Source organism: Suricata suricatta, chromosome 15 (genome assembly GCF_006229205.1).
Source record: "Suricata suricatta isolate VVHF042 chromosome 15, meerkat_22Aug2017_6uvM2_HiC, whole genome shotgun sequence".
NCBI lineage: Eukaryota > Metazoa > Chordata > Mammalia > Carnivora > Herpestidae > Suricata > Suricata suricatta.
The window spans coordinates 41988423-42015350 of record NC_043714.1 but is presented as its reverse complement, the minus strand read 5'-3'; the positions used below and the strand labels follow the sequence as shown (position 1 = coordinate 42015350).

At 35.6% G+C, this 26928-nt stretch overlaps 1 protein-coding gene across 2 annotated transcripts in view; it reads left to right on the top strand.

Moving 5' to 3' along the window:
* The window catches only part of STK3 (serine/threonine kinase 3), a 255658-nt gene that overhangs the window by 184211 nt on the left and 44519 nt on the right, over positions 1–26928 (top strand). For both annotated transcript variants that reach the window (XM_029923871.1, XM_029923870.1), the window contains exon 10: positions 6642–6817. In XM_029923871.1, the coding sequence (XP_029779731.1) occupies positions 6642–6817 (176 nt within the window). The remainder of the gene's footprint in view (positions 1–6641; positions 6818–26928) is intronic.

Here is a 26928-nt window from a genome sequence, read left to right as displayed (position 1 = left end):
GAGCTTTGAGCCGAAGGAGTAAATCACTAAGGATGGAATTTGAGATGCCAGGAAACAACTGGGTAGCAGAGTGTGTAGGGGAAATCCCTTTCCCACATCAGAGATCTTACCATTCTTTCATGAAAAACTGTTGTATGCATCTTTAACTGGTGATATTGATCTTGCTCATGACATAGCAATAAAAGTGGCAACAGTAAACTACAGCTCGCGCCTGCAGCTGGGTGCACATACCCATAGTGATATGGGCAGTTAGCATCCCTTGATTTCCCTTTACAGAAATACAAAATGTCCAGCAAATGTGTGGCTGCAGTGGTTTGGAGTTACCTGTGGGTACTGAACATGGTCTGCTCTCTGTGTGCTCTTGGTCCATGGGATGTCAGTGATGTGGGACCCAGCTTGGGCTGGTTAGTGTAGGTATTTCGGTCATAGAAAACCTTTTCCACTACCAAAAGCACAGACAGGCATGTAAATAGGAGTCTTTCTTGCACAAATGAAAATCTGTCTTTCTTGTAAAGGCCTCTGAAGAAAGGTTTCCATAGACAACACAGTGGCCATTACAATGCTCATTACTCACACAGGAAATCATCCCTTTTATTTAACCAAAATCCTTGGGCTTCAGTTTGTCTGTTTTCCTTTATTCTGCCCTCATTGGAGATGGAAAACAGCTGGTCACTATTTTCTGTGGAAGAGCCCTTCTTGTATACTTGGATACCTATTAAATTATATCCTCAGACTTTTTCTGGCTGAACAATTTCAGTCCCTTTAACCTTTGTGCGGGTATTATTTTCTAAGCTTTTAATCTTTTTTATGAAGAGCCTCTGGATCTTCTCCATGTTGTCTGTATCCTCCTTTGTTTTAAAATCGTCTCCGATGAAGTTAAGAAAAAGCTGATGTCAGTAGCTTCTGTACTAACATCCTGGATTTTATGTATATTCACTGTACTCTTGGCAGCAAATTAAAGGACAGATTTCCAAGATCATTAATCAGGTGGAACACCCACATCTTAAAATATTTTTAGAAGAACAAGTTAGGTAATATTCATAAATTCCTTTGATGTCAAAATATCTTAGGTTAAAGTTGTGACTAATTGTTATTTCATTCCCTGCACTTAAGTGTCTTTGTCATAATCATGTTAAGAAATTAAAAATTAAACAAATTACATTTTGTTAAAGTATTTTTGAAATTCCTTTATATATTTAAATTCCCATGAAGGCATTTCACCTTCTTGGAAGACATGTGCAAATTAAGAAAGTTAATGGGTAGACTGGCATCTTTGCTAAAGGTATTACATTCACACAGTTTGGTTTCCTGGTACGTGTTCTGGGGAATGTGTGAAGGAGAAGCAAAACAATTTTTTTTCTTTAAGCTTTCAAATGCACAAAGGGGATGATTGGTGATTATTTACTCTTTATCGCTAAAGAATTTTCAGTTCCACAGCAGGTAGTTGAAGGAATTGGGGCCAAAATTGAGGAACCAGGTAGTTTGGAACATTAAGTTTATTAACAAAATTAAAATATATTTATATAAGCTAGGGTCAGAATTCAGCTGCAACTGGAGAAATTGTCCGTTTCGTATGATTGTTCTCTCTGTTTAAAAAAAGTATTTGCCATAGCAACCGCAGTCACATAAGACAGAACGTAACTACCTCGAGATGTTCTGCCTCACTCTTCTGTTGAAGGGCCTACTATTTCTTTTGTCCTCTTTGAAAAAATAAATTGTAAGTCAGAAACATCAGCCTCCCTGTCCCACACTTCTGTGCGCATGCGTCTCCTTGGAGACTCATGGCACGCCCTGGGCATGTGTTTGGCATTGTGTGGTTACACATTCCTAGGCAATTACAACTGCCCTCCTTGATAACTTTTTAAAACAATCCTAACCTATTTTTGTACTTAGAAATTTTAAAAAGTTGTTTTTAACATGTTCTTTATAACAAAGATATATTCTAAATGTTAACACATTTAGAATTAAATGTTTTAAATTAAACAATGGAAAATATTTGGAAATGCAAGTACATACTTTGAATAAAAAATTATGTGTCAGCAGATCTTGTTATAAAGGTGTCTGAAAAGAAAAATCCAGTGGAATAGACTTCCATCTTTTATTTAAGTTGATTTTTAGACTTTTGTAAACTCCCTGTGAGAATGCTTCTTTCTAATTTAGGAATGGGTTATTTTTCCACATTTTGAATGTGGAGCCGAACAGGCATTTTACCGTAGGTCTTTAGGCCAACCTCTAAAAGACACTTCAAAGGATGATGTATCTAAAATGCAATGAAAATCAAACCACTATGTGTAATAGTAGATTTCAAGTTTCAAATTGGAGTATTCTTACAGTAAAACTGAAGATTGCTGTTCTTACCGCTTCCTACGTCCTCCAGTTGGGAATAGAAATGTATCAGTTGGGGGCTGAATTTGGTTCTATGTACCAGAAAACTCAAATAACAGTGGTTTTAAAGCCAGATTCATTTCTCTTCTCATTTAACAAGAGATCAGAGCATCCTGCATTGGTAGAGTGACTTCAAGCTGTCATTAGTGATCCTTTCTGTGATACCATCTCTGATGTATTACCCTTCTCTCATCCTCGCGCTTCTGGAATAACTGCTAGATCTTCACTCATCAAGTCTGCATTCCAGGCAGGAAGAAAAAGCAAGAAGAAACTGGGGTAGTACCTATATCAAGAAAATAGAACTTTCCTAGAACCCTCATCTTTTGAGTCATTGGCCAGAATTGTGTTACATGGCCATTCCTCCCCACAAGAGAGACACCTTGGCACCTCAAGGAAGGGACGATCTGTTGATATTAGGGTAGGCAAATATTTCACTTTAAGACACTAGAACATATTATTGTTAGCACATGTGACTTGTGATAGATGCTCCTGATTAAGACAGGGTTAGGACCAGCACAGGATTGTTGGTATGTAAACATAGATTCCCAGAATGAAATTTCTTAGTCATTGTTTTTTTTCTTTGAGTCAGCTCCAGGATTGGTCTGTCTCTTCCCTTTCTATTGCCACTACTTACTCCTCTGACTCACTGCAGACAAGAATGCTGTCTGGCTTTATCCTTCTCCCTTACTCTCTGTATCTCTAAGGAAGTGCCTACCCAGCCCAGATTAATTTCTGTTGTGAAGGTTGTTATAAAAGATTAAAGTTTTCCCCTCCTTTATTCTCTGTATTGTAAAAGCAACTTTTTAAAAAATAATTCTCTTATTGCAATCTTCCATCTTTTTTTTTTTTTTTTTTTGAAAGAGCGGCAAGGAGGGGGCGGGAGGGGGAGCTCCCTGCTTGGAGCCCTATGCTAGGCTTAGTCTCACGTCTGTGAGATCATGACCTGAGCTGAAATCAAGAGGTGGATGCTTTAACCAACTGAGCCACCCAGGCACCCCAGAAAAGCAACTTTTAAGATTTTATTTTTCTCCTCTCCTTCCCTGTGCATGTTGCTACTGTTAAAATGTAGGCGTTATTAGAATAACTGCCCTCTAAATATTAGTTTCCAATAAGAAAACAATTAACCTTCTATTTACGGAGATACAAAGGTCTGGATTAAGAGTCACTAGTGTATCACAAGACCCTGACAGTTTTAGTCCAACACCAGGACATTGGTGAAGATTCTGTAATGAAGACTTTCATATCTCCCAGTTGAGGAGAGAACAAGGAAGACTAATTAAAGTCTCTGTGGTCAAGCCATTACTGACTAGAGAGACAACTGCTAAGAGCAGCGTGAGCCTGGCCCGGTGTGGGAAGTGGGGAGGGGCAGTGGTCAGGGTGTGCTGTTGGCTTCAGTGGATTAATGATGTCAAGTTTCTGTGTTGTTTTGTTTTCCCAAAGCACCTACATATACAAAATTCATTTTTTAAAGAGCGCTCTTTAGAAATTTGCTACGGTGAAAATCTGTTTGTCATGGTTTCTTACTTTTCCAGGAATTCATTCCCAACGAAGCCATTTTTACTCTTCTGATTCTGATTTTACTATATAAATATTGATAACCCTTTCCCGCACCAAGTGTCAAGTGTTTAAGATCTCTGTGTGTGTTACCTATCTTAAGACTAGCTGGTTAAAATAAGAACTTACAGCACAAATGATTAATGCTATTACAAGCATTACTCTTCCCTTAAACAAGAAAAGAATATTAAGCAAAGAAAGTTTTCATTTGAGAGATTATCTTTCTCCCCTACATCATTTGACTTACACGTTATTTTATAGAAAATTCATTGAGCTACACTTGTAATATTTTATCATTTATTCTCATAAAAAAGGAAGAGGTGGCAAATAATTGAGGTTAAGTTCCTGGACTATTTTGTAATAAATGTTTGTTCATAGGAACCAAATTTTAATTTTGAAGATAAAGATGTCTTGTAATAATAAGGCCCAGAGGAGAATCAAGGGTTTTTAAAATCTGCTGAAAACATTATTGGAATGTATGTGTCCTATCCAAATGTCAGTAATTTAACCTTGTCAGATTAAACAATTTCTTTTTTTAACAATAGGAGGTTTTAGGGAAGAAAATTGATAATAAAATACCATAAATATAATATCTTTATATTAGACTTATTGATTATTGAAATATTGCACCTTCTACATTTTGTTCATTTTTAATATACCAGTAAAGTCTATTTTGACCGGGAATCTAAAGACAGATTTAGCTCTTATTTTGATACATTGTTCCTGAGGAGTTCTTTTTTCATGGATTTTGTGTGTGGGATATGAGAGTCTTATAAGTTCTGAAGGCATACTATGAAAATTGATATTTTATACTGTTCTAATTTTGATGGAATGTCTCAGTATCTTTTCAGGCGGTACCATTTGGGTCCCAGATGTCTTGCTACACTTATTTTCAAGCCTTCTAAAGCCTGAACAGTTCTAATTGGATGATGAGTCTTTAGATAAACAGTTTTTTTTCCCTGTTTTTCCACTAATATATGCATATTCTGAATATCAGGTTCCTTCTGACTTAACTGGGACAGATCATTCTAAAAACTGTAGTAGTCACAATAATTTCTCAAATTTATGATTGCCAATACACAGTTGCTAGTGATGAAGCACTAGCAGCCTCTACTCGTTCAAAAGTAACGATGGTGAAATGCCATATGCCATCTCATTAGCTCTTCCTTGTGCCCTCGATGTTGAACATCTGAGTGGATAATCAAAAACATTCGTTGATGATGATAGTTATCTTATTTGTGAAATTATTTGGGTTCCTGCATTAGGGAACTTATAGTTTAATGAAAAGATAAACTCAAAAACATATAAAAGACATAATTCATAGGCTGAAAATAAAAAATAAACATTACTTTTACTAATGATTATTCATGTTTGCGTACATTGTATCATAATGACTTAGGGATTAAGTGCAACCATTAAAACACCCAAAAGAAAATGAGAAAGGCCTCTATATAGGTATTAAAAAATAAGATTACTTGTAAATAAAGACCTGCAGATGTATAGAGGAAACACTTGGTCGACTTAAAAGAATAGTTACCTTAAAAACACATAGTCAGCAGGGTCTTAAGATATTTGTACATCCATGTTCATTGCAGCATTGTTCACAATAATCGAAAGTGTTTATCAACGGATGGATAAACACAATGTGATTTATACATACAATGGAATATTATTTAGCTTAAAAAGGAAGGGAATTCTGATACATGCTAATACATAGACGAACCTTCAGGACATTAAGCTTTAGAAGTTAACTTTAGGGGCACCTAGGTGGCTCAGTCGGTTGGGCAGCTGACTTCGGCTCAGGTCATGATCTCACGGTTCGTGGGTTCGAGCCTCACATCGGGCTCTGTGCTGACAGCCCAGAGCCTAGAGCCTGCTTCACATTCTGTGTCTCCTTCTCTCTCTGCCCCTCTCCCGCTCACTCTCTGTCTCTCTCTCTCAAGTAAAACAAAGACATAAAGAAAAAAATTTAAGAAGTTAGCTTTAGCTTCAGAACTGGTAAGTGTGAGGTAACGCTAACTCACCTCAGATGGAGTAGTCCAGAAGTAAGCAGTAGGAAAGGCAGATCTAGAATTTAGAAGTGAGCTTTAGAAAAAAAAAATTGGTTTTCTGATTTAATATGACAGAGCTTTAAAGAGAACTCAGAAGCAAGATCTAGGCTGGAGAGGTGAGAGTTCGGAATCACATATAAATATGATAGGCAAAACAATGGGAGTCCAGGATGAGGTGGAATCAGCTAGAAAGACTATAAGGAAACAAAGACATACGAGAGAAACCTGGGTACGTCCTTACAACTTCTTTAGCTTATAGTGGTGCGCAACGACAGTAACAATGGAGGCTTAAATGCTTAAAAATAAATGTGTTTTAAAATTTTACTTCATTTGGCAGACTTCAATATACTTGAAATGATTTTTAGTAAAATTATGATAAAGATTCTTGCCAAGATTCTCAAATGTTTTCTGCATTCTAAGAATATTATGGGTCTTTGCCTAATCATTAGTTGAATTTTTATGTGGCCTGGATATTTTTGTTTTTTTCATTATTTTATTTTACTTTGTTCTTCATTAAATTGACAGTGTTGGCCTTGAATCTGACCAGTGCAGATTTATTATATTGCTCAATAAAAATATCATACTTCAGTAAAAACCATACTTCCTAAATTTAAGAACTTATGCCCTCTCTGTGTTCTTTGTTTACCCAAGGAAATGCGTCTTCACCACAAGTACAGAGACCGTCTTTTATGGACTACTTTGATAAACAGGACTTCAAGAATAAGAGTCATGAAAACTGTAATCAGAACATGCACGAACCCTTCCCTATGTCCAAAAATGTTTTTCCTGATAACTGGAAAGTTCCTCAGGATGGAGACTTTGACTTTGTAAGTACATTTTAATTCTTCATTTATGTTTTATCCTTTATCACTTTATATTACATCAAGAAGCACAGTTTGTGTATAAAATTTAGACAGTGTATTATTAATATTCGGTATATAGCTATATATGTAGTTAAGGGAATAGTGAAATTATAGTTTGCTTATAGATAGGTATTTGCAAAAAAATGTAATAATTGCTTATAGTTAAATAAATAAGAGCACAAGTTTAGAAAAATGTTTAGGACTCTTTAAAACTAAAATGACAGCTGTGTCAAAAATGTTTTTAGAGGCACCCATGTGCCTCATTTGGTTGAACATCTGACTCTTGATTTCGGCTCAGGTCATGGTCTCACAGATCGTGGGATCGAGCCCTGTGTCAGACTCTACACTGACAGCGTGGAGCCTGCTTGGGACATTCTCTCTGTCTTTGTCTCTCTCTCTCTCCCTCTCTCTCTCCCTCTCCCTCTCCCTCTCCTTCTTCCCCTTCCCCTCCCTCCTTGTCCTTCCCTGCTCTCTCTCTAAATAAATAAACTTAAAAAAATATTTTTAATAATGCAAATACCAGATATTTCTGACAGTAAATTTACTTTCCAAAGTAAATGATAACAAAGATATTTGTGATATTATGATAACTTTGATAGTTAATTGAATTAGTTTCTACTGGGTGTTAATTCCACTTGGTTTGTCAGAAATAATAGTCCTGTTGTGTATTTAGTTAGCATATAAATTTCAATATAAACTGTACCTTATTGCTTCTTTGTTATATTTTCTGTTTGTTCTTCTGTCCTGCTCTTTGTTATTTATTCCTTTTAAAAACTGTGTGTAATATAGTAAACAATTCTAAAGCAGCTATTTCCACATCTTGAGGGAGAAAATTCTCAAAATGAGTTCTTTAATGGAGTAGAAATTTTTATGGAGTAAATTTTTGCCTTAGCACATTTTAAATAATATGTTGCTTTTGTATAATGTTCTGTAAGATTTTTTTCCACATAAAATAACTATAATCCTATATAGTTATGGCTATAAATATACATATATATACACACATATATAAAAATGCATTTCTTTATAAGTGAATAGAATTTTAGATATATGTATATCTTTAATATTTTTTAAATAATAGTTAGCCATGTTGCTTAGTCAACATGCCTTTAAATGCTTTGGGATTGTAGATATTTTTAATGTTAAGTATTTTTCTCCTAAATATTGTGATTGTGTTTTTAAATAATCAGATACTAATTTTCAAAATCTGTTCCCAATATAGTTATTACAGATCGCTAGCAAGTATCAGCGAGGGCACAAGTTTGTCTGAAAACATTAGTTGTAATATCTACTTATTTCTGTTTTTTCAATTTTGAAGTTAGATATTTGAAAATAAAATTTGTATTTCTGCATTAGTTCTGGGAAGATTTCATTTTAAGCTGTCTATGTTTTAAAAAATCATAAATTATTTAGAATGCTGACATTCAAGCTTTAAATCATTCATGAACATGATGAATTATGTAGAGTATTTAGCATCAAAGAACTTTGTCTTGTCTCAGTTGGAATAAATCGTAATAGCCTCTCAGAAACAGTTTGAAATGAGCTACAAAGTAATGAATAAATTATCATGGTTAAGAAATAGCAAATAAAACAGTTTAACTCTATTTCAGTTAGTCTTTGCTACCACCCCCAAAACTTAATGGCTTAAAATAACAAATATTTTCTTCATAATTTTATGGGTAGGCATTTTGGCTCGGTTCGGTAGAGTGGTTCTTCTCCTGGTCTTACCTGGCCTCTGTCACTGGCTGTAATCAGCTGGCAGCTTGACTGGATTTGAATGATCTCTCGAACATTACCTCACTCTTAAAAAAAAAAGTTAATTTTTGAGAGAGAGCACGCAAGCAGGGAAATGGCAGAAAGAGAAGGGGACTGAGAATCCTAAGTGGGCTCTGTGCTGACAGCAGAGAGCCTGATGTCCGGCTCAAACTCACAAACTGTGAGATCATGACCTGAGCCAAGTTGGACGCTTAACCGACTAAGCCACGAGGTGCCCCTAAAATTACCTCACTCGTGTGTGTGGCAGTGGCACCCACAGTAGCCTAGGCCATATGATGCTGTCAGGCAAGGCTGGCTTTTCTGTGTGGCTGTAGCAGCCTACCAAAAGGGTGGCAGCAGACGCTGTAAGGCCTCTTCAGTCCTACACCTTGAATCTGCATAGTGTCCATTTATAATAGCATCAAAAAGAATGAATACTTAGTAAACATTTTAACCAAGGAAGTGAAAGACTTGTACACTGAAAACTACAGTGTTGATTAGACACCAATATAAACAAAGATATTTCTTGTTCATGGATCATAAGATTTAATATTGTTAAGATGTCATTATGGTCCAAAGTAATCTACAGATTCAGTGTAATCTCTATCAAAATCCCAATGACTTTTTTTTTGCAGAAATACAAAAATCCATCCTAAAATCATACGGAATTTCAAAGGACTCAAATAGTCAGAACAGTCTTGAAAAAGAGAAATGAAGTTGGAGATCTCGTTCTTAACTGATTTCCGAACTCACTATAAAGCTACAGTAACCATAACAAGACAGACATGCAGAGCAGTGAAGTAGATTAAAGATCCCAGAAATGAACCGTCCCGTAGATAGTCAACTGATTTTTGGCAGGGGGACCGAGACCATTCCATGCGGAAAGGACAGTTTTGTCAACAAATGGTGCTGGGGAAATTGGACAGCCCTGTGGAAAAGAATGAGGTTGGGCCCTTACCTTACACTATGTGCAAAAATTAAAATGAATCAAAGATCTAAACATAAGAACGAAAACTATAAAACTCTTAGAAGAAAACATAAGAGAATCTTCCTGACATTGGATTTGGCAATGATTTCTTGGATATGACACCAAAAACACAGGGAACAACAACAAAAAATAGATAAATTAGGAGACATTAAAATTAAAATTTGTGTGCATATAAGGACACTGTCAGTGAGTGAAAAGGCAACCCGTGAAATGGGAGAAAAATTTGCAAATCACATATCTGATAAGGGGTTAACATCTAGGATATATAAAAAACTCCTATATTTCAAAGCAAAAAACCCAAACAACCCAGTTAAAAAATGAGCAAAGGACTCAAATATTTTTCTAAAGAATATATACAAGTGGCCAATAAACAGAAAGATACTCAATATCACTAATCATCAGGAAAATGAAAATCAAAACCACAATAAGATACTACTTCACATTCATCAAGACAGAGATTATATAAACCCAAAGAGAAAATAACAAGTGTTGGTGAGGGTATGGAGAAATTGGAGACCTTTTGAACTGTAGATGGGAATGTAAAATGGCTCACCTGCTGTGGAAAACAGTGTGGCATTCCTCAGACAAGTTAAACATAGAATTACCACGTGACTCGGCAGTTTCCCTTCTCAGTTACACTCAGAAGAAGTGAAAGCAGGGACTTGAATAGAGATTTGTGCATTCATGTTCACAGCAACATTATTCATGATGGTCAAAAGTTGGAAGCGGGCCAAGTGTCCATTGATAGATGAATAGATAAACAAAATGTGGTATATACATACAAGAGAATATTATTCAGCCTAAAAACGGAAGGAAATTCTGACACATGCTGTAGCATGGCTGTAACATGAATGAACTTCGAAGATATTATGCTAAGTGAAATAGTCAATCACGAAAAAGTGATTTCACTTATATGAGGTACCGAGAGTGGTTAGCTTCATGGAGAAAGTTGAATGGTGGCTGCCAGAGGCTGTGGGAGAGGGGAAGGGAAAGAGTTCTTATTTAATGAGCACAGAGTTTCAGATTTGAAAGATGGAAAAAGTTCAGGGCTGGGTAATGTTGATGTTTGCCTAACAGTGTGAATGTACCTCATGCCACTGAAATGTACCCTTCTAAATGGTCAAAAGGGTAAATTTGAAGTTCTGTATTTTTCTTACCACAATAAAAAAAATAAATAGGGGGAAGGGACTATTCTCAGTGTCATTTCTACCATATTCTTCTAAGATGTGTCACAAGGCCAGTCCAGATTCGATTTTACCTCATGACGGGGTACCTGCATAGATCTCTGCAGAATGAAAGGATTTGTTGTGGTCATCTTTGCAGATGTTCTACTAGAAATTTTCATAATTAAAATTCAACTGAAATTAAAACACTGAATTTAGGAAATTGGAGGTAATTTGCGATTTTAGTAAGGGCCCTTTCAGTGCCCTGCTTTTTAAATTTTCACACATAACTTTTGACATGTAGCTTTCCACTGTCCCTGTTAGGCTCCTTCTATTTTTGTAAATTAGAGCATTGAATTTCCAGTGGCCAGCTCCTATAAGTAAACCTCTGGTAAAATCGTCAGCCTGTCATATATTTTGGGGTCCTTCTATCTGGAAACTACAAAATTTGTTAGAAAACATTAAACTAATGTAACAAATTAGTTGGATGTGCTTGGTTTGTGCTGGGCACTATAGGTAAATAAATTTATAAAGTTAAGACAAAACATAAATTAGAAACCAGAGCAATAATGCAAGTGTCGTGTGGTTTTGCATGAGCAGGGACTCAGCGAAGGCTGGAGTAGCTTGTGAAATTAGAATGTGGAGGGGACTTTATCTTAGCATTGAAAGATGGAGAACAGAAGGAGGAAAGGCAGACACCACAGAATGATGTGTGTTGTAAAAAGCTTAGAGGTAGGAAACCACAAAGTAAATTGGATGAAAATCAAGTAGATTTTCAAGTTCATTTGGAACAATATGATAGATAAAGTGGAAAGGTAGGTCTGGCTCAGATGGTTGCAGCCTTGAATGGGAGATTGCAAAGTCTGAATTTTTATTTCCTAGACAGTAGAAAACCACTGAAGGTTATTAAGCTGGAGAATGACATGATGAAAGTGTTTTAGAGTATTAACCTTTTTTTTTTTTCTTTTTGAGAGATAGAGAAAGAGAGAGAAGGTAGGGGAGGGACGGAGACAGAATCCCAAGCAGGCTCCACACTGTCAGTGCAGAGCCTGATGCAGGTCTTGAACTCACAAGCCGTGAGATCATGACCTACCCTGAAATCAAGAACCAGATGTTTAACCAACTGAGCCACCCTGGGACCCCTAGAATATTAATCTTGATGGTAGTATGCAGTATTAATTGACAGGAAAAGATTAGAGGTAAGGGATATCAGTTTTATGAAACAGGCTTGAAATAATATAGTAATAAAGTAGAAAAGAAACAACAAAAACAGAAGTAAGTGTAGGAGACATTAGAAAAGGTTAAAAACACAGAAATAGCTGACTTAGTAGATTAAAGAATACAATTTTGAGGGTGCCTGGGTGGCTTAGTCCATTGAGTATCTGACCCTTGGTTTCAATTCAGGTCATGATCTCACAGTTTGTGGGATGGAGCCCCACATTGGGCTCTTCACTGACAGTGCGGAGCTGGCTTGGGATTCTCTCTTTTCTTCTCTCCCTTCCTCTCCCACCTCTCTCTTTCTCTCTCTCAAATACACTTAAAAGAATATAATTATGGTTAAGGTGACAAATCTTAGGTAGTAGAAGGTAGAAGTAATTAAAAACAAAAAAAGGAGGGAAAATGCCCTCACAGTGAGGAAAGAGGCTTTACAAGGTCATGACTGGATCCACATTTTTGCAGAGTAAGTTGGTTTCTGGTATACAAGGCATGCAGCCTTAAAAAGGTATGCCAGGGGTGGGGGTGGGGGCAGAGTTACCAGAGTTTATTCTTCCCCAATATTTACACACCTGTCAGCTGGAACTACTGCTCAGCCCTGTCATCACTTTAAGGAAAGTGGAAAATGTTGTAATAGCTACAGAGGGGAATGTAAATGGGAATAAAGAGGAGATGAATAACGAATTGCCAAGAGTCTGGTGGTGAGTGTGGTAAAACACACACACACACACACACACACACACAAAGGAGAGTGGGAGAGGGGCTAAAGGAGTAGGAAAAGAGGAAGTATGGGTGAGACAGAATGGACGCGGGTTGATAGGATACTTGGCTTACAAAGGAAGGAAATGGACTAAAAGCAAAGACAGATTTCCACTTAAAGCACCCGTTGGCAATGATAAGAGAAATCTGGTCTTATTCATCCCATCATATATTAGATATAGAATGTTAAAAAATGTGACTCATCGAAATATAAAGTGTGCAAAGGTTTATGTGTTTATCTTCCCTCTTCATGATTTGCTTCAAGGCCACCTTCCAAAAGAACTGGATTTTTATATGTTTCCTACGTCTGTTATGTAGAAATTGCTTAAAACAACATGAAGTTGTTTTGGCCATATTTCCAACGCATAGAAGGCTTATCCTTTTGCATTGAGGAAAATAGGTTTCAAGAAAGAAAAAGAGAACACTTAATTGTCTTTTGTAGTATTTGGAGCAGATTCCTAAAGGACAGAACTTATTCAGAGAGGCACTTGCTAGACAGATGTGCAGAGTAAGTAGTAGTAGTTACCTAAAAGCCTGTATGCAACATAATTTGTGTATTTTCTTTCAGCGTTTGTCTTTTGGATTTTCTGTGAACTGTCGTTTAATGTTAATGTTCCTGGTGGTAATGAGATGATACTATAATTTATGATTTCACCAATTTAGGGATAAAATAAAGATAGCATAAAATATATTTGGGCTAATTGAACCAGTTATTATAACTCTACTTAAACATCTGTTTAGGATGTGCCTATGAAGATTTCTAAAACAAATATAAAAGGCAAATCTGTTTATTATAGCACTAGTCTAATGTTTCGGTTTTTGTTAGAATTATTTCCAAACACCCCTAGCATCCAGATTGTTTAGTGTTAAATAGAGAGCATGTAGATCATGTTTTGCAGAAATTACAGTATCATACTTAAATAGATATATTTTGAGTAACATAAAGATTTTGGAACAAGAACAAAAGCTTTAAAGCCATCTGTTAACCTACTATATTGGGTTCCAATCTTTAAAAAATAAAAAAAATGGATTGACAGTAATTACTAGTATGAGAGGGATTAGGTAAATCAGCCATGTTTTTGTCTTTGACTCAAACTGAAATGTTAAGTTAACCTTTCTTGATTACTATGATTTTAAAATATTCATTCAATTTGCTTTGCCTTTTGAGCTTGTGGGCACAAGACTCCTCCAGAGTAGCACTGGAGAAAGAGTCTCAATAAGGGTAGCAGAAGAAATATAAAGTCCTCCCGTCCAAGTGCAAGTTTGCCTCAGACTTTCCTAAGTAATTTTCCCGTCTACTTCTGAGTTCCGGATTGGCAAGTCCGGAGGATTCTAGGGAAACAAACAAATGAGCAAACTAACACCTCACTGCCCGAAAACCCAGTGAGCAGCAAACGCAGAGAAAGTGCTCCTGGAGCCAGCTTGCGCATTTTAGGAATCGTCCCTCTTTCTGGAGAAATATTTCTTTCTCAGGATCTTTTCACCGTGCTCCAGCGGCCACGGTTCTGCAGGGGAATAATGTGGAGGCAGTGGTGGAACACAAAAGCCCATGCAGACACTTCTAGCAATGCCAGCCAGCCCTTTGGAAAGCCGTGCACAACACAGGCCCTACGGAAAGCCTGGAGGTGCAAACCGAAGGCAGCAGTATCTACCAGTTTTTAACAGAGGAGCAGTATGGTATCATCTGCTTCATCTTTTTAGAGAGATGTGGGCTAAGAGTTTCCCTTGTAGTGTGCTCCTTAGTCAAAGCACTTCTTGTTCTCTTCAGTCCCTAGCTGTGTGGACCGAGGAAACCACTTCAGTTGAGTGAAGTATTTAAGCACATTGTCATCGATTAGCTTTGCATTAATTAAGTGATTATTGTCAAGTATTTCCAGATGTTTGCAAAAGTATTAACAAAGTATGAAAAGATAACCGTAGATCTGGCAGATTTATTTCTTCTGGGGTAAAGAGGAAATAAACACAGAATCTCAAGTGTTTTAGTGGCTAGCCCTGGATAAGAGTTTATGATTACAGGTGTACATGTGGCATGAACTTGAGTGTATGTGGCACATTGTGCTTTCACTACGCACTCCTTCCTTGTAGAGCCAACAGGAAATTAAAATTAATGAGAAGCCTGCACTTTGAAATACTTGCAGAATTGACTACTTCAGTCCTTTGCCAGCTCACGAAGTCTGTGCTGGCAGTCATATCCAACAGATGGTGTGTGGCGTGTGCATAGTTGCATCATGTGATTGCCTAGGTCCGTGTAGAGTTTTTATAAGATTTTGACCATCAGTATACCAAGGCATTTAAGACAGTCATAACCTTTGTTTTGAAAGGTGAGTGCCCTTCTTGAAAGATATGTGTTTATATACCGGTAGGAATAAAATGGTACCAGTTAATTACTCACTGGGCACTTAAACTGAATTTAATTGATTTTTGTCGTAGTTAAAGTCAACAAAAACTTTAGTGTCTCTGAACTGCTACATTGGTTCCTCAGTATAATTTAATCCATTTGGCTGCCTCAGGTAGAATGAGCATTTTGCTTCCTTATTCCCAAATATGCTGTTTTTAAAACTTCCATAATTTCAGAAAATGTTATTTAGTGGTTGTATCTGGGCAAGGTCTACTGGAACATTAAGCTAATTCTGCTTATTTCGATAATTAATACCTTAAGTTAAAACTGACTATATCATCATTTCCTTTACAAATTAAAGTGAACAGGCCTCTACTTATTGGATTCATTAAGATAGAAAGCACAGGTGCACTGTGTGGTTTCTTGTCATCATGTTGGAGTTTATTAAGATGTTTAAAGCACATGGCAAAAAGAAAAATGGCTTACCAAAGAGTTCTAACAAGCATAAACTTCCCTCATAGTAATTTGTTCTTTTTAAAATGTCATTTATTTAGAAGATTGTGATGAAAAATTGGCTACTTTACATTTTAAAACAAAGATACTATACTCCAAGCATATGTTATGGCTAATGTTGATGTCTGAGGAAGTTATTTGGACTGTGTGGGCTTTCTGTTCATAACCTCACTTTGAATGCTTGGTTAATAAGCAGTGGGGACTGTTGGAATAATTACATCAAAAGAGATGTTAGGAACATATAGTGTCATTTAGGATCAAAGAGTGGACAATATAATTTATCACATTTTAATATAAGATTGATGCCTCTTGGTGCTCATTTCTTAAAAAATCCTTTAGATTTCAAATAAGTTGTTAGGGCCAACTGAGGTTACTAGTAATACACATATCAGGTTGTGTTGGTAATAAAAGAGTTGTTTTTTACTTTGTCATAAATGAAATATTTTATATCTGAAATTATTTTTGCACTTTCATACTTAATTCAGATTTTCAGGATATACATAGTAGTTTAGTGTGAAAAACATTTACATAAGAGGCCTCCATCGTACTCCCTGATAGACACCTTTCACAGTTAGAACTGTATTGTTCTTTTTGGCATTATTAGATTTGTTGGCCTGGTCAACTTAATAGTGACTCCATTCTCTCCCGTCCTGACATCAGGTTGGCAACTTTTTCCCACAGAACTTCTCCCTCAGTAAAACAGAAAAGGTTTATTAGGTTGGATTCATCATACTGAAAGACTTTCCAGTAAATAACCTTTTTTTATTTTAATTCAAAATGTAGTTGTCTTGATTCAAAGCCAAGATAGTTTGGTTCATAATTTTGTCTATCAGTAGCAGAAAAATCTTCTTCCCATAAATATAGACATAGCTTAAGGAGATAGATGAAAGAGGGTATCAAAGTAATATATAATAGCAGATAAAGAATTTAGGGAAACATATCTTAATTTTATTATTTTATTTTTTAATATTTATTGTCGAATTGGCTTTCATTAATTTATTTTGAAGGTATATTTTTCATGGTTCTTAATATAGGAACTGATTTTTCTTTATGAATTAAGTAGTAGTGTATGTTTAACTTGATATGCGTTATAAGGTGTAATTAAAGCTGTTGTTAATTAGCAAAGTGTCTTACAAAAGGCTCAGTAACTTGGCTTAGAATATCCAGTTGTAATTCTGCAGGCCTTCAGTGGTTAGTTTTTAACTTTCTATATTAATCCGAGAATGCAGTGAAGCTGTATAATAGGGTTACAAATTTATAAATGTATAAAAAGCTAATAATCAACCATGCTCTTTTAGTAACTAGTCAGATGAATAGTCAGTTGTGAATTATTGTTGCTAGTGGGAGAAAGACCAAAAAACAGCTAGTCGTTTTAGTGATTGTATTTTTTGATGAAAAGAAATTTACTCTCTTTAATTCATTAGAACTTCAGTGATGGTACAAAATGCTGGAATCGCCTTACTTTTGATTTTAAATATTTAATCCTTCTTGCCCTGACTCTAAACACTGAAAGCTTTCCCTTAGCCTATCTATATAAAGTATAAGAGAAACAAGAGGCAGGTAAGTCCCCGCCTTGGATTGCAGAAATCCAGTTCATTTCAGCTAGAATCTGCAAGCAAATTCTAATTTTCCATTTTCCTTTATGATAGTATTCTAGGTATAGCCTTACAGAAAAATATTCTTTAATTAACTGAGTTAAGGAAATGAAGTCATTGTGTAACCCTTAGCAGTCTGGCAGTCAGCATTTAACAGCGGCTGTTTAGATATGCTACCAACTCACCTTTCTGTTGTCTTTTTTTTTTTTTAAGTTTTTATTTAAATTCCAGTTAGTTAACACAGCATAATATTAGTTTCAGGTGTACAGCACAGTGATTCAGCACTTCCACACAACACCCGCTGCTCCTCGCAGCAAGCACCCCTTAAATCCCCATCACCGATTTCACCCATCCACCCAGCCCACCACCTCCCCTCTGGTAACCATCAGTTAAGAGTCTATTTCTTAGTTTGCCTCTCTCTCTCTCCCCCTCCCTTTGCTTATTTCTTTTGCTTCTTAAATTCCACATATGGTGTTTATCATTCTGTGACTGACTTATTTCACTTAGCATTAAACCTTCTAGTTCCATCCCTGCTATTGGTAGGGTTTCATTCTTTTTTATGGCTGAGTAGTATTCCATTGTGTTTATACACCACATGTTTATCCATTCATCAGTCAATAGACACTGGGGTGTTTCCATATCTTGGCGATTGTAGATGCTGCTGTTATAAACATTGGGGTGCATGTATCCCTTTGAATTGGTATTTTTATGTTCTTTGGATGAATACTTAGTAGTGCAATTGCTAGATCACATGATAGTTCTCTTTTTTAACCTTTTGAGGAACCTCCATACTGTTTTCCACAGTGGCTGCACCAGTTTGCGTTTCCACCAACAGTGCAAGAGGGTTCTCCTTTCTCTACATCCCTGCCAGCACCTGTTGTTTCTTGTGTTGATTTTAGCCATTCTGACTAATGAGGTGATACGTCATTGTAGTTTTGATTTCCGTTTCCCTGATGGTGAGTGACGCTGAGCATCTTTTCATGTGTATGTTGGCCATCTGTATGTTTTCTTTGGAAAAATGTCTATTCATGTCTTCTGCCCATTTTTAAAAGGGATTATTTGTTTTATAGGTGTTGAATTTTATAAGTTCTTTATATATTTTGGATAGTAATCCTTTATCAGATATGTCATTTGCAATTATCTTCTCCCATTCTGTAGGTTGTTACCTTTTGGCTTTTTTTATTCTTTCTTTCACTAAGCGGAAGGACTTCTGTTTTGATGAAGTCCTAGTAGTTTATTTCTGCTTTGTTTTCCTTGCCTCTGGAGACATAGCTGGAGAGAAGTTGCTACATCCATCTTCTGGCCAATGGTGTTTCATCCATTTTGAATTTATTTTTGTGTATGGTGTAAGAAAGTGGTCCAGCTCCATTCTTTTTGCATGTTGCTGTCCAGTTTCCCTATTTGTTGAAGAGATTGTTCTTTTCCCATTGGATATTCTTTCCTGCTTCGTTGAAGATCAATTGACCATATAGTTATGGGTTCATTCTGGGTTTTCTGTGCTGTTGATCTATGTTTCTATTTTTGTGCCAGTACCATACTGTTTTGTAATGTAACTTTGTAATGTAACTTGAAGTCCAGAATTGTGATGTCTCCAGTTATGCATTTCTTTTTGAGATTGCTCTGGCTATTTAGGGTCTTTTGTGGTTCCATACAAATTATACAATTGTTTGTTCTAGCTCTGTGGAAAATGCTGTTGGTATTTTGATAGAGATTGGATTAAACATGCAGATTGCTTTGGATAGTATAGACATTTTAACAATATTTGTTCTTCCAATCCATGAGCATGGAATGTCTTAAAATTTCTATGTGTCATCTTCAGTTTCTTTCATTAAGTTTTATAGTTTTCAGGTCTTTTAGCTCTTTAAGTTTATTCCTAGGTATCTAATTGTTTGAGTGCAATTGTAAATGGGATTGGATTTTCTCATTTCCCTTTCTGTGCTGCATTATTGGTGTATAGAAATGCAACAGATTTCTGTAGATTAATTTTATATCCTGTGACTTGACTGAATTTGTTTATCAGTTCTAGCAGTTCTTTTGGTGGAATCTTTTGGATTTTCTATATATATCATAATGTCATCTGCAAATAGTGCAGGTTTTACTTCCTCCCTGCCAGTTTGCATGCCTTTTATTTCTTTTTGTTGTCCGATTGCTGTGGCTACGACTTTCAATACTATGTTAAATAACAGCGAGAGTGGATATCCCTGTCTTTTGTTGTCATTTTTTAAAAACATTTTCCAAACTTAGTCAACCTGTGAGCTCCCTTCTGTATTTTATAAGTTGCCCTCATCTGTGAGCATTTCTTCCTTTTTTAGAATCATTTATACTTTTTTTTTCTCTTGACTCCACATTAAAACTATCAAGTTATCATTCCTTTGGGTACTATGCTACATTTTTGCTGTCACCCATGATAGGAAGCTGCATTAAACATAAGCATCTGACATTGTTTTTCTAATTACCAATTATTTAAGTCCAAAGTAGTGTGTGCAGTTTGTTTGCATATATAATTTAACTGCTCGGAATTTTCTGTCCTATTGCTTCTAGCTAATGAACTCAATGTTAGCAAAAATAATAACCAGTATATGTTGAGAATTTACTATGCGCTGACTACATTTCAAAGTACTTTCTTGACACTGATCCTTTGTAGAAAGTATTGTTGTTATCCCCTCCGTACCTTTTTTTTTTTTTTTTTTTTTTTTTACCATTGAGGAAACTAAGGGACGTATTAATGTGTTCAGTGGCCAAAGTCACAGCTTCTAGGTGGCAGAGCCAAAATTTGAACCCAGGAAATATGACTTTAGAGTTTGCCCTGTACTACTTAACAATTACAGTACTACCAAGCCTTTATGAAGAGGTTAGCTTGAGTTGTAAGATAAAGTCATTAATCAAAGAAAGGAGAAGATAGGTTAATCATGGCACCAAATCCAAACTAGGTAGAAGCTCGACATGGGGTGGGCAGAGATGTAGGGCTTAGGATGAGTTGGTTTTGCTACAAAAACAGAAGGATTTCTATACACTTAGCTGGGCCAGAGAACAGGTCCTAGTGGAGATAATGCCTACTGTGCAGAGTAATATTGGATATGATGCCAGGGTGACCTAGGTTATAAAGATCTTAATGGCAAGCTGAAGCTTCTAACATGTATTTAACCTCAATCCTATGAGCAGTGGATAGCCAGTACAGAATTGATATCAGGAAAGTAATTCTTATCAAATTTGTTTTTTATGGTTCCATACAAATGTGTTTAGAACCAGGGGGAAAAAAACAAAAAACAAAAAACTCTGAGTAGCCAAAGCAATTTTGAGAAAGAACAAAGCTAGAAGTATCACAAGTCTAGATTTCAAGAAACACTACAAAGTTGTAGTAATCAAAACAGTATGATGCTGGCACAGTACAGACACATAGATCAGTGGAACAGAATAGAAAGCCTAGAAATAAACCCATGCTTATATGGCCAATTAATCTACAACAAAGAAGGCAAAGCTATGCAATAGCACAAAGACAGTCTCTTCAATAAATGGTGTTGGGAAGACTGGACACCCACATGCACAGGAATGAAATTGGATCACTTTCTTACAACATATGAAAAAATAAACTCAAAATGGTTTAAAGACCTAAATGTGAGACCCAAAGCCATAAAACTAGAAGAAGTTATAGGCAGTAAGTTCTTTGACATTGGTTATGGAAACATTTTTCTACATGTTTCCTTCAGCATGGGAAACGAAAGCAAAATTAAAATAAGAAGTGTTTTCACAGCAAAGGAAACCATGAGCAAAGAACAAGGTAGCCTACTAAATGGGAGAAGATATTTTCAAATGATATATCTGATAAGGACTTAATGTCCAAAATATATTAAGAGTTTATACAAAAAACAAAAATACCAAAAATACACTTAGTCAGTGGCTCTCTTCAAGATCGGTAATACTTAGGTGGCCAACAGACACATGAAACGATGCTCAGCGTCACTCATCATCAGGGAAATACAAATCAAAACCACACTGAGATACCACCTCACACCAGTTAGAGTGGCTAAAATGAACAAATCAAGAGACTACAGATGCTGGCGAGGATGTGGAGAAACAGGCACCCCCCTACACTGTTGGTGGGAATGTAAACTGGTGCAGCCGCTGTGGAAAACAGTGTGGAGGTTCCTCAAAAAACTATCAGTAGAACTCCCCTGTGACCCAACAATAGCACTGCTAGGGATTTACCCAAGGGGTGAAGGAGTGCTGATGCATAGGGGCACATGTACCCCAATGTTCATAGCAACACTTTCAACAATAGCCAAATAATGGAAAGAGCCTAAATGCCCATCACCTGATGAGAGGATCAAGAAGATGTGGTATATATATACAATGGAGTATTACATGGCAATGAAGAAGAATGAAATCTGGCCATTTGTGGCAACGTGGAGGGAACTCGAGGGTGTCATGTTAAGCGAAGTAAGTCAGGCAGAGAAGGATAGATACCATATCTTTTCACTCATAGGTCTAATAGGAGAAACCTAACAGAGGACCATGAGGAGGGGAAGGGGGGGGAAAGAATTGGGGGGGAGGGAGGGAAATCATGAGAGACTCTTGAATACTGCCAACAAACTGAGAGCTTAAGGGGGAGGGGGAGAAGGGGAAGGGAGGTGATGATCATGGAGGAGGGCACTTGTGGGGAAGCACACTGGGTGTTATATGGAAACCACCTTGACAATAAACTATAGGTTAAAAAAAGATGAGTAATACTTGTGCCTCATCTTTGCTCTGACCTTTAGTCTTCAGGGACAGCCAAAAACTGTCACTCGGTATTCTTTTAGAAGAAGACTTGATAAATACATTTTGGAACATTTCATGTTTCTATCTCTGTAGAAATATTTTAGTTTGTTCCTTCATGCATCATTTATCCAGTGAACATTTTTTAGTACTTACTACATGCCAAACTCTATAGACTTGTAATTCAAACAAGTTGCTGCCCTGGAGAAGTCCCCAGGCCACTGATGGGAATAGACATCTAAGCATTTAATTTCACCCATAGATAATTTGGCCAGTAGTGAAAAATATGATTGTAGAAGAATCAAAAGGCTCAAAAAATTAAAAAGGTGAAAATGTGTGAAAATTTAATTGAAATTATTTTTGACTGAACAGTAATGTTTGACGTTCAGAATTGATGCTGTATAAGATTACAGAAATTCTGGTGTCCATGGATACATAAGACTATGCGGTCACATGGACCAGACTGATAATTCTTCTAGAGTATTTATTTAAAGATTTAGCTTGGGGCGCCTGCATGACTCAGTCAGTTAAGTGTCCACCTTTAGCTCAGGTCATGATCTCCTGGTTCATGAGTTCAAGCCCTGCATCGGGCTCTGTGCTGACAGCTCGGAGCCTGGAGCCTGCTTCCGATTCTGTCTCCCTTCCTCTCTGCTCCTCCTCTGCTTGCACTCTGCACCTGTCGCTCTCTCTCTCAAAAAGAAATACCCCCCCAAAAAATATGTAGGTTTAAGTTCCTTCCAGAGAAATTTAAAGATAAAGATACCTTAAGATAAAGATACCTTATTAAAGATAATAAGGTAATGTCTCTTTTTACCTGCTTTTTTCTAAGACATTTTTAGCTTCATGCTAATATTGAGAACTTGCACACATGTGGCACATATTTGTATCATCTAGAATCTATAACGAGACTTCAAAAATTATATTCGTTTTGTATCTCCAAAGTAATATTTCATAATTTGTTTACCCTATACAAGCTGAGCCTGAAGGTTTAACTGAAAATAAACAGAATTTGGGCAAAGGAGCTAAGGAAAATTCAGGCCAAACATCATCATCTCCATTTATTGTGATTATTTTGAAAGATAAAAAGAAAATCACATCCATTTAAAGCTAAAGCTATTTTTAAATGTGCTACATACAGAGTTTTTCATCCCAGCTTCTTTTTCATAACTAAAACATTAAAAAAACAGTATCATGTGTATCAGTTTTGCTGTTGGTAATAATTTAATGCATATTCTCCAAGTTAAATGAATATTCCTCTATAATGTCCCTTTTATTTTGGAATTTAGGAAAAACTTGTTTTATATTCAAAAAATATCAAAAACTAAAGCCAGCTTCTAATGGCAGAGGAAGTACTTCTCAAACATTGGAGCTTTTCTGTTCAGGCTTTGTGCTCAGTGTTCAAATCCATAATGTATTTCCAGAGGAGAATGGGTTATATTTATGTGCCCACATATTTCCTTGAATCACTGTTAGAAAGCTATTATTTAAAATCATGATAAATTCTAGAACAAAATGATAACAGTATAAGAGTAGGCAATCAAGAAACATTACAGTTCATAAATTTACTCAATTTCCTATTAGTGTATTTAACAATATATTTGGCTTCTTGGGTAGCATCCATTAACTTTTCTTTAAGGGAAAATGTTTTAGAATCCTTAAGTGTGACTATACATTCTCTTTATGATTTTTAGAACAAAAATTTCATTTAATTTTTTGTACCTCTAATAAAAACAATCACAAGTATTATATTGAGGTATATCACAGGTAGCTACTTAATATTTTTTATATTGAGTTGCTTACATTGTTATATTTTAAATTTTGTTAGATACATAAGTAGTAAATTACTAGATATTGCATTTGAAGTGATTCTAATTCAACAGACATGAATAAGCACTTGTCTCACTAGATTTTATTCATTTATTTAATAGGAACCAATTTTTTAAATTAGTATTTCCAGACCATGGGAAAATATTAATAAGTTAACACTGAGGTTAGAACATGTTATTTTTTATATTTTTTGAGACTTAGTTGGGATTACTTGGTTTAAATATAAATTAATATATAATAGTTTATTTTAAGTTATCATTTTTAGAGTGACATAGGTTATTATTTTTAGAGTAACCTACCAACAGTTAAGCCTCCTTTTTGGTTTTTAATGTTTATTCAGCAAAAATATTGTAAGCACCCTCTCTGTGCCTTTTTATTTCCCTTTAGAAACTAACTCAGTCCAGGGAACCATTTGCAAAACATCGCTATATGTGATCTGCTCTTCCTACTCGGAATAAAGGGCATCCTACTTTATTTGTGTAGCTGTTAGATTTTAGATCCTAACCCCCTGGCACATCAGATGCTTGCAAAATTGAAGTAAATGACAACTGCCAGTGACTTTATTCAGCTTAACAAAGAATTAGTTACTTGTAAAACTAATTGTACATCTTTAGATTCACCTTCAGTCTGTTTGGAGTTTTCTTATTTGTTCAAATGTGAATTCTGGCTGTAAAAAACTGGATTTAGATATCTTACATAAATTACTAATAGTTCACAAGGATACTAGTTCATAGTATCATTGAGAGCATCAGTGAATAAATCTTGTAACTAGTTACTAGGATTTATTTACAGTTGGAAAAAAGGTCTTCTGATATTAACAGGGGCTATAAACGGAAACTCTGTAGGTGGGGGTAGTGAACATGGGACCATTTGGCCTGGTAAGAATTTTAATTATTTGCAAAATTAATTAAGAAATTGCGAGGAGAAAAATAGCATCTATAACTGTCTTTTGACAGACATAAATAGCCCTACACATTTGTGGTGTGGCTCTGGGTTAGATGAATTATTTAATATTGATAAACTTCCGGTTTACTTACAATCTTTCTAAAAGACTTTTTTAGAGTATGACTGTGTTCTCATTTTATGTTTGTTTTATTCCCCAGAATGTACTTTGATTTATGGTCAGTTGAAAGTTTGAAAGTCTCAATCTGTAATAAACTGTAGGCTTTGGTTTAGGAGATTGTTTATTTAATGCCATTATTGCTACAAGAGCTGTTTGATTACTAGGTAAAAGTAATCAAATCAAATCAAAATTCAAAGTATGTCATTTTCCTTAATAAAATAATTCCATTAAGATGTTTTCATTCACCAACATATTAATAATCTGCATAATTATCATCTAATTGAACCCAGGGTTCACAAGGTAGCTTATATAAGACAGCCTAAGTATTTTAATGCTATGAATCTAGATTTTTAAACGACGAATACATTTTACACACACATACATATACATGCAGCCCTCTGTTCAAAATTGTTATGAACATGAAGTACATGTACAATTTTTAAGAGGTTTAAAAGTAAAGTAAAATTTATATTGGTGGGCCAACCTAAGAGTGTTTAGCAGAACCACAGAGAACCGCCTAAGAAATTGCCGTTTAATCCTGTCTAAACATATTTTGCCCGAGTGAAGAGAAGGAAAGGTATTTTGTTCCTATAATTATTTTACTTTCTGCAAGTTCTCTTTCATCATATGCTGAATCTCTATCAGGTTAGATCATTAGACAAACTTCTTAGATTAAAAAAACTCAAAGGTAGATGATTAGGAAAAGACTTGATTGGGCAAATTTGGGATGAGTTTTAGAAAGCTTTTTACTTTTTTAGACCAATTTCCCTGAGCTTTTGTTTACTCATTTTATAAGGCATGTAAGAATACATCATTAGTTTTTAACTTGACCTTTCCTAATTCTTTTGCATCTTAAAAGAGCTCAAGACCATATGTTTAAAATATTTACTGGAAAGCTTTTGCGAATATGTATGCCAGTAATTTTGCCTACATTAATATCTGTCAGATTGTGATAGTAATTCTCAGTCCTCAGTTGTTAAGATTTTCCCATAATGTCTTCCTAAATTATGTCATGTTTTTAATTAATCTAAACAATCATCAGCCAAAACTATTTTTTTAATATTTTTACAACTTTATTGAGAAATAATTCATATGTCATATAATTCTCATTTAAGGTACACAATTCAATGGGGATTTTTTAGTATATACACACAGTTATGTAACTATCACCACAATCAATTTTAGAATATTTTCCTTGCCCCCCAAAGTAACCCTCTACCCCTTAGCAGTCACTCCTCATTTCCCCCCAACATCCCTCTCCCCCTACTCCTAGGCAACCATAATCTGCTATGTCTTTAGATTTGCCTTTCTTGACATTTCACATAAATGGAATCACACAGAATGAGCCATGATTATTATTATTTTTTTTTTTACCAATTTTAAGTGGGATTTATTTTTGGATTTCAGGGGTGGTTCAATATTTGCAAATCATTCACAGTGATACATCACATCAATAAAAGGAAGGATAAAAACCATATAATCCTTTAAATAGGTACAAAAAAGCACTTGACATATACAGCATCCTTTCTTGATAAAAAGCTTCAAGGAACTAGGAATAGAAGGAACAAACCTCAACACCATAAAAGCCATATATCAAAGTCCCACAGCTAATATCATTCTCAATGGGGCAAAACTGAGAGCTTTCCCTCTAAGGTCAGAGATGTCCACTCTCACCACCAATCATACTGATGGGCAAAGAAGAAGTCAAATATTCCCTATTCACAGATGACATGATACTCCTCATTGAATACCTGAAAAAACTCCACCAAAAAATGCTATCACATGTGATTTTAGTAAAGTCACAGATTTAAAATGAATGTACAGAAATTGGTTGCATTTACATACACCAATAATGAGGCAGCAAAAAAAGAGGAATTGATCCCATTTATTTTTTTTTGAAATTTTATTTTATTTTATTTTTTTTACTTTATAAAGTTTCATATTTTTTTAACATATGCAATTATTTTCCATCATTTACAATACAGTAGTTACAATGACACTCCAAACAGAAAAGCAAAGTAAAAAATCAAAACACCAACTTCTGTTTCATGTAATTAGACTTATACAGAAATTAGAAGGTTAAGTAACAACTAGTTAATCACCT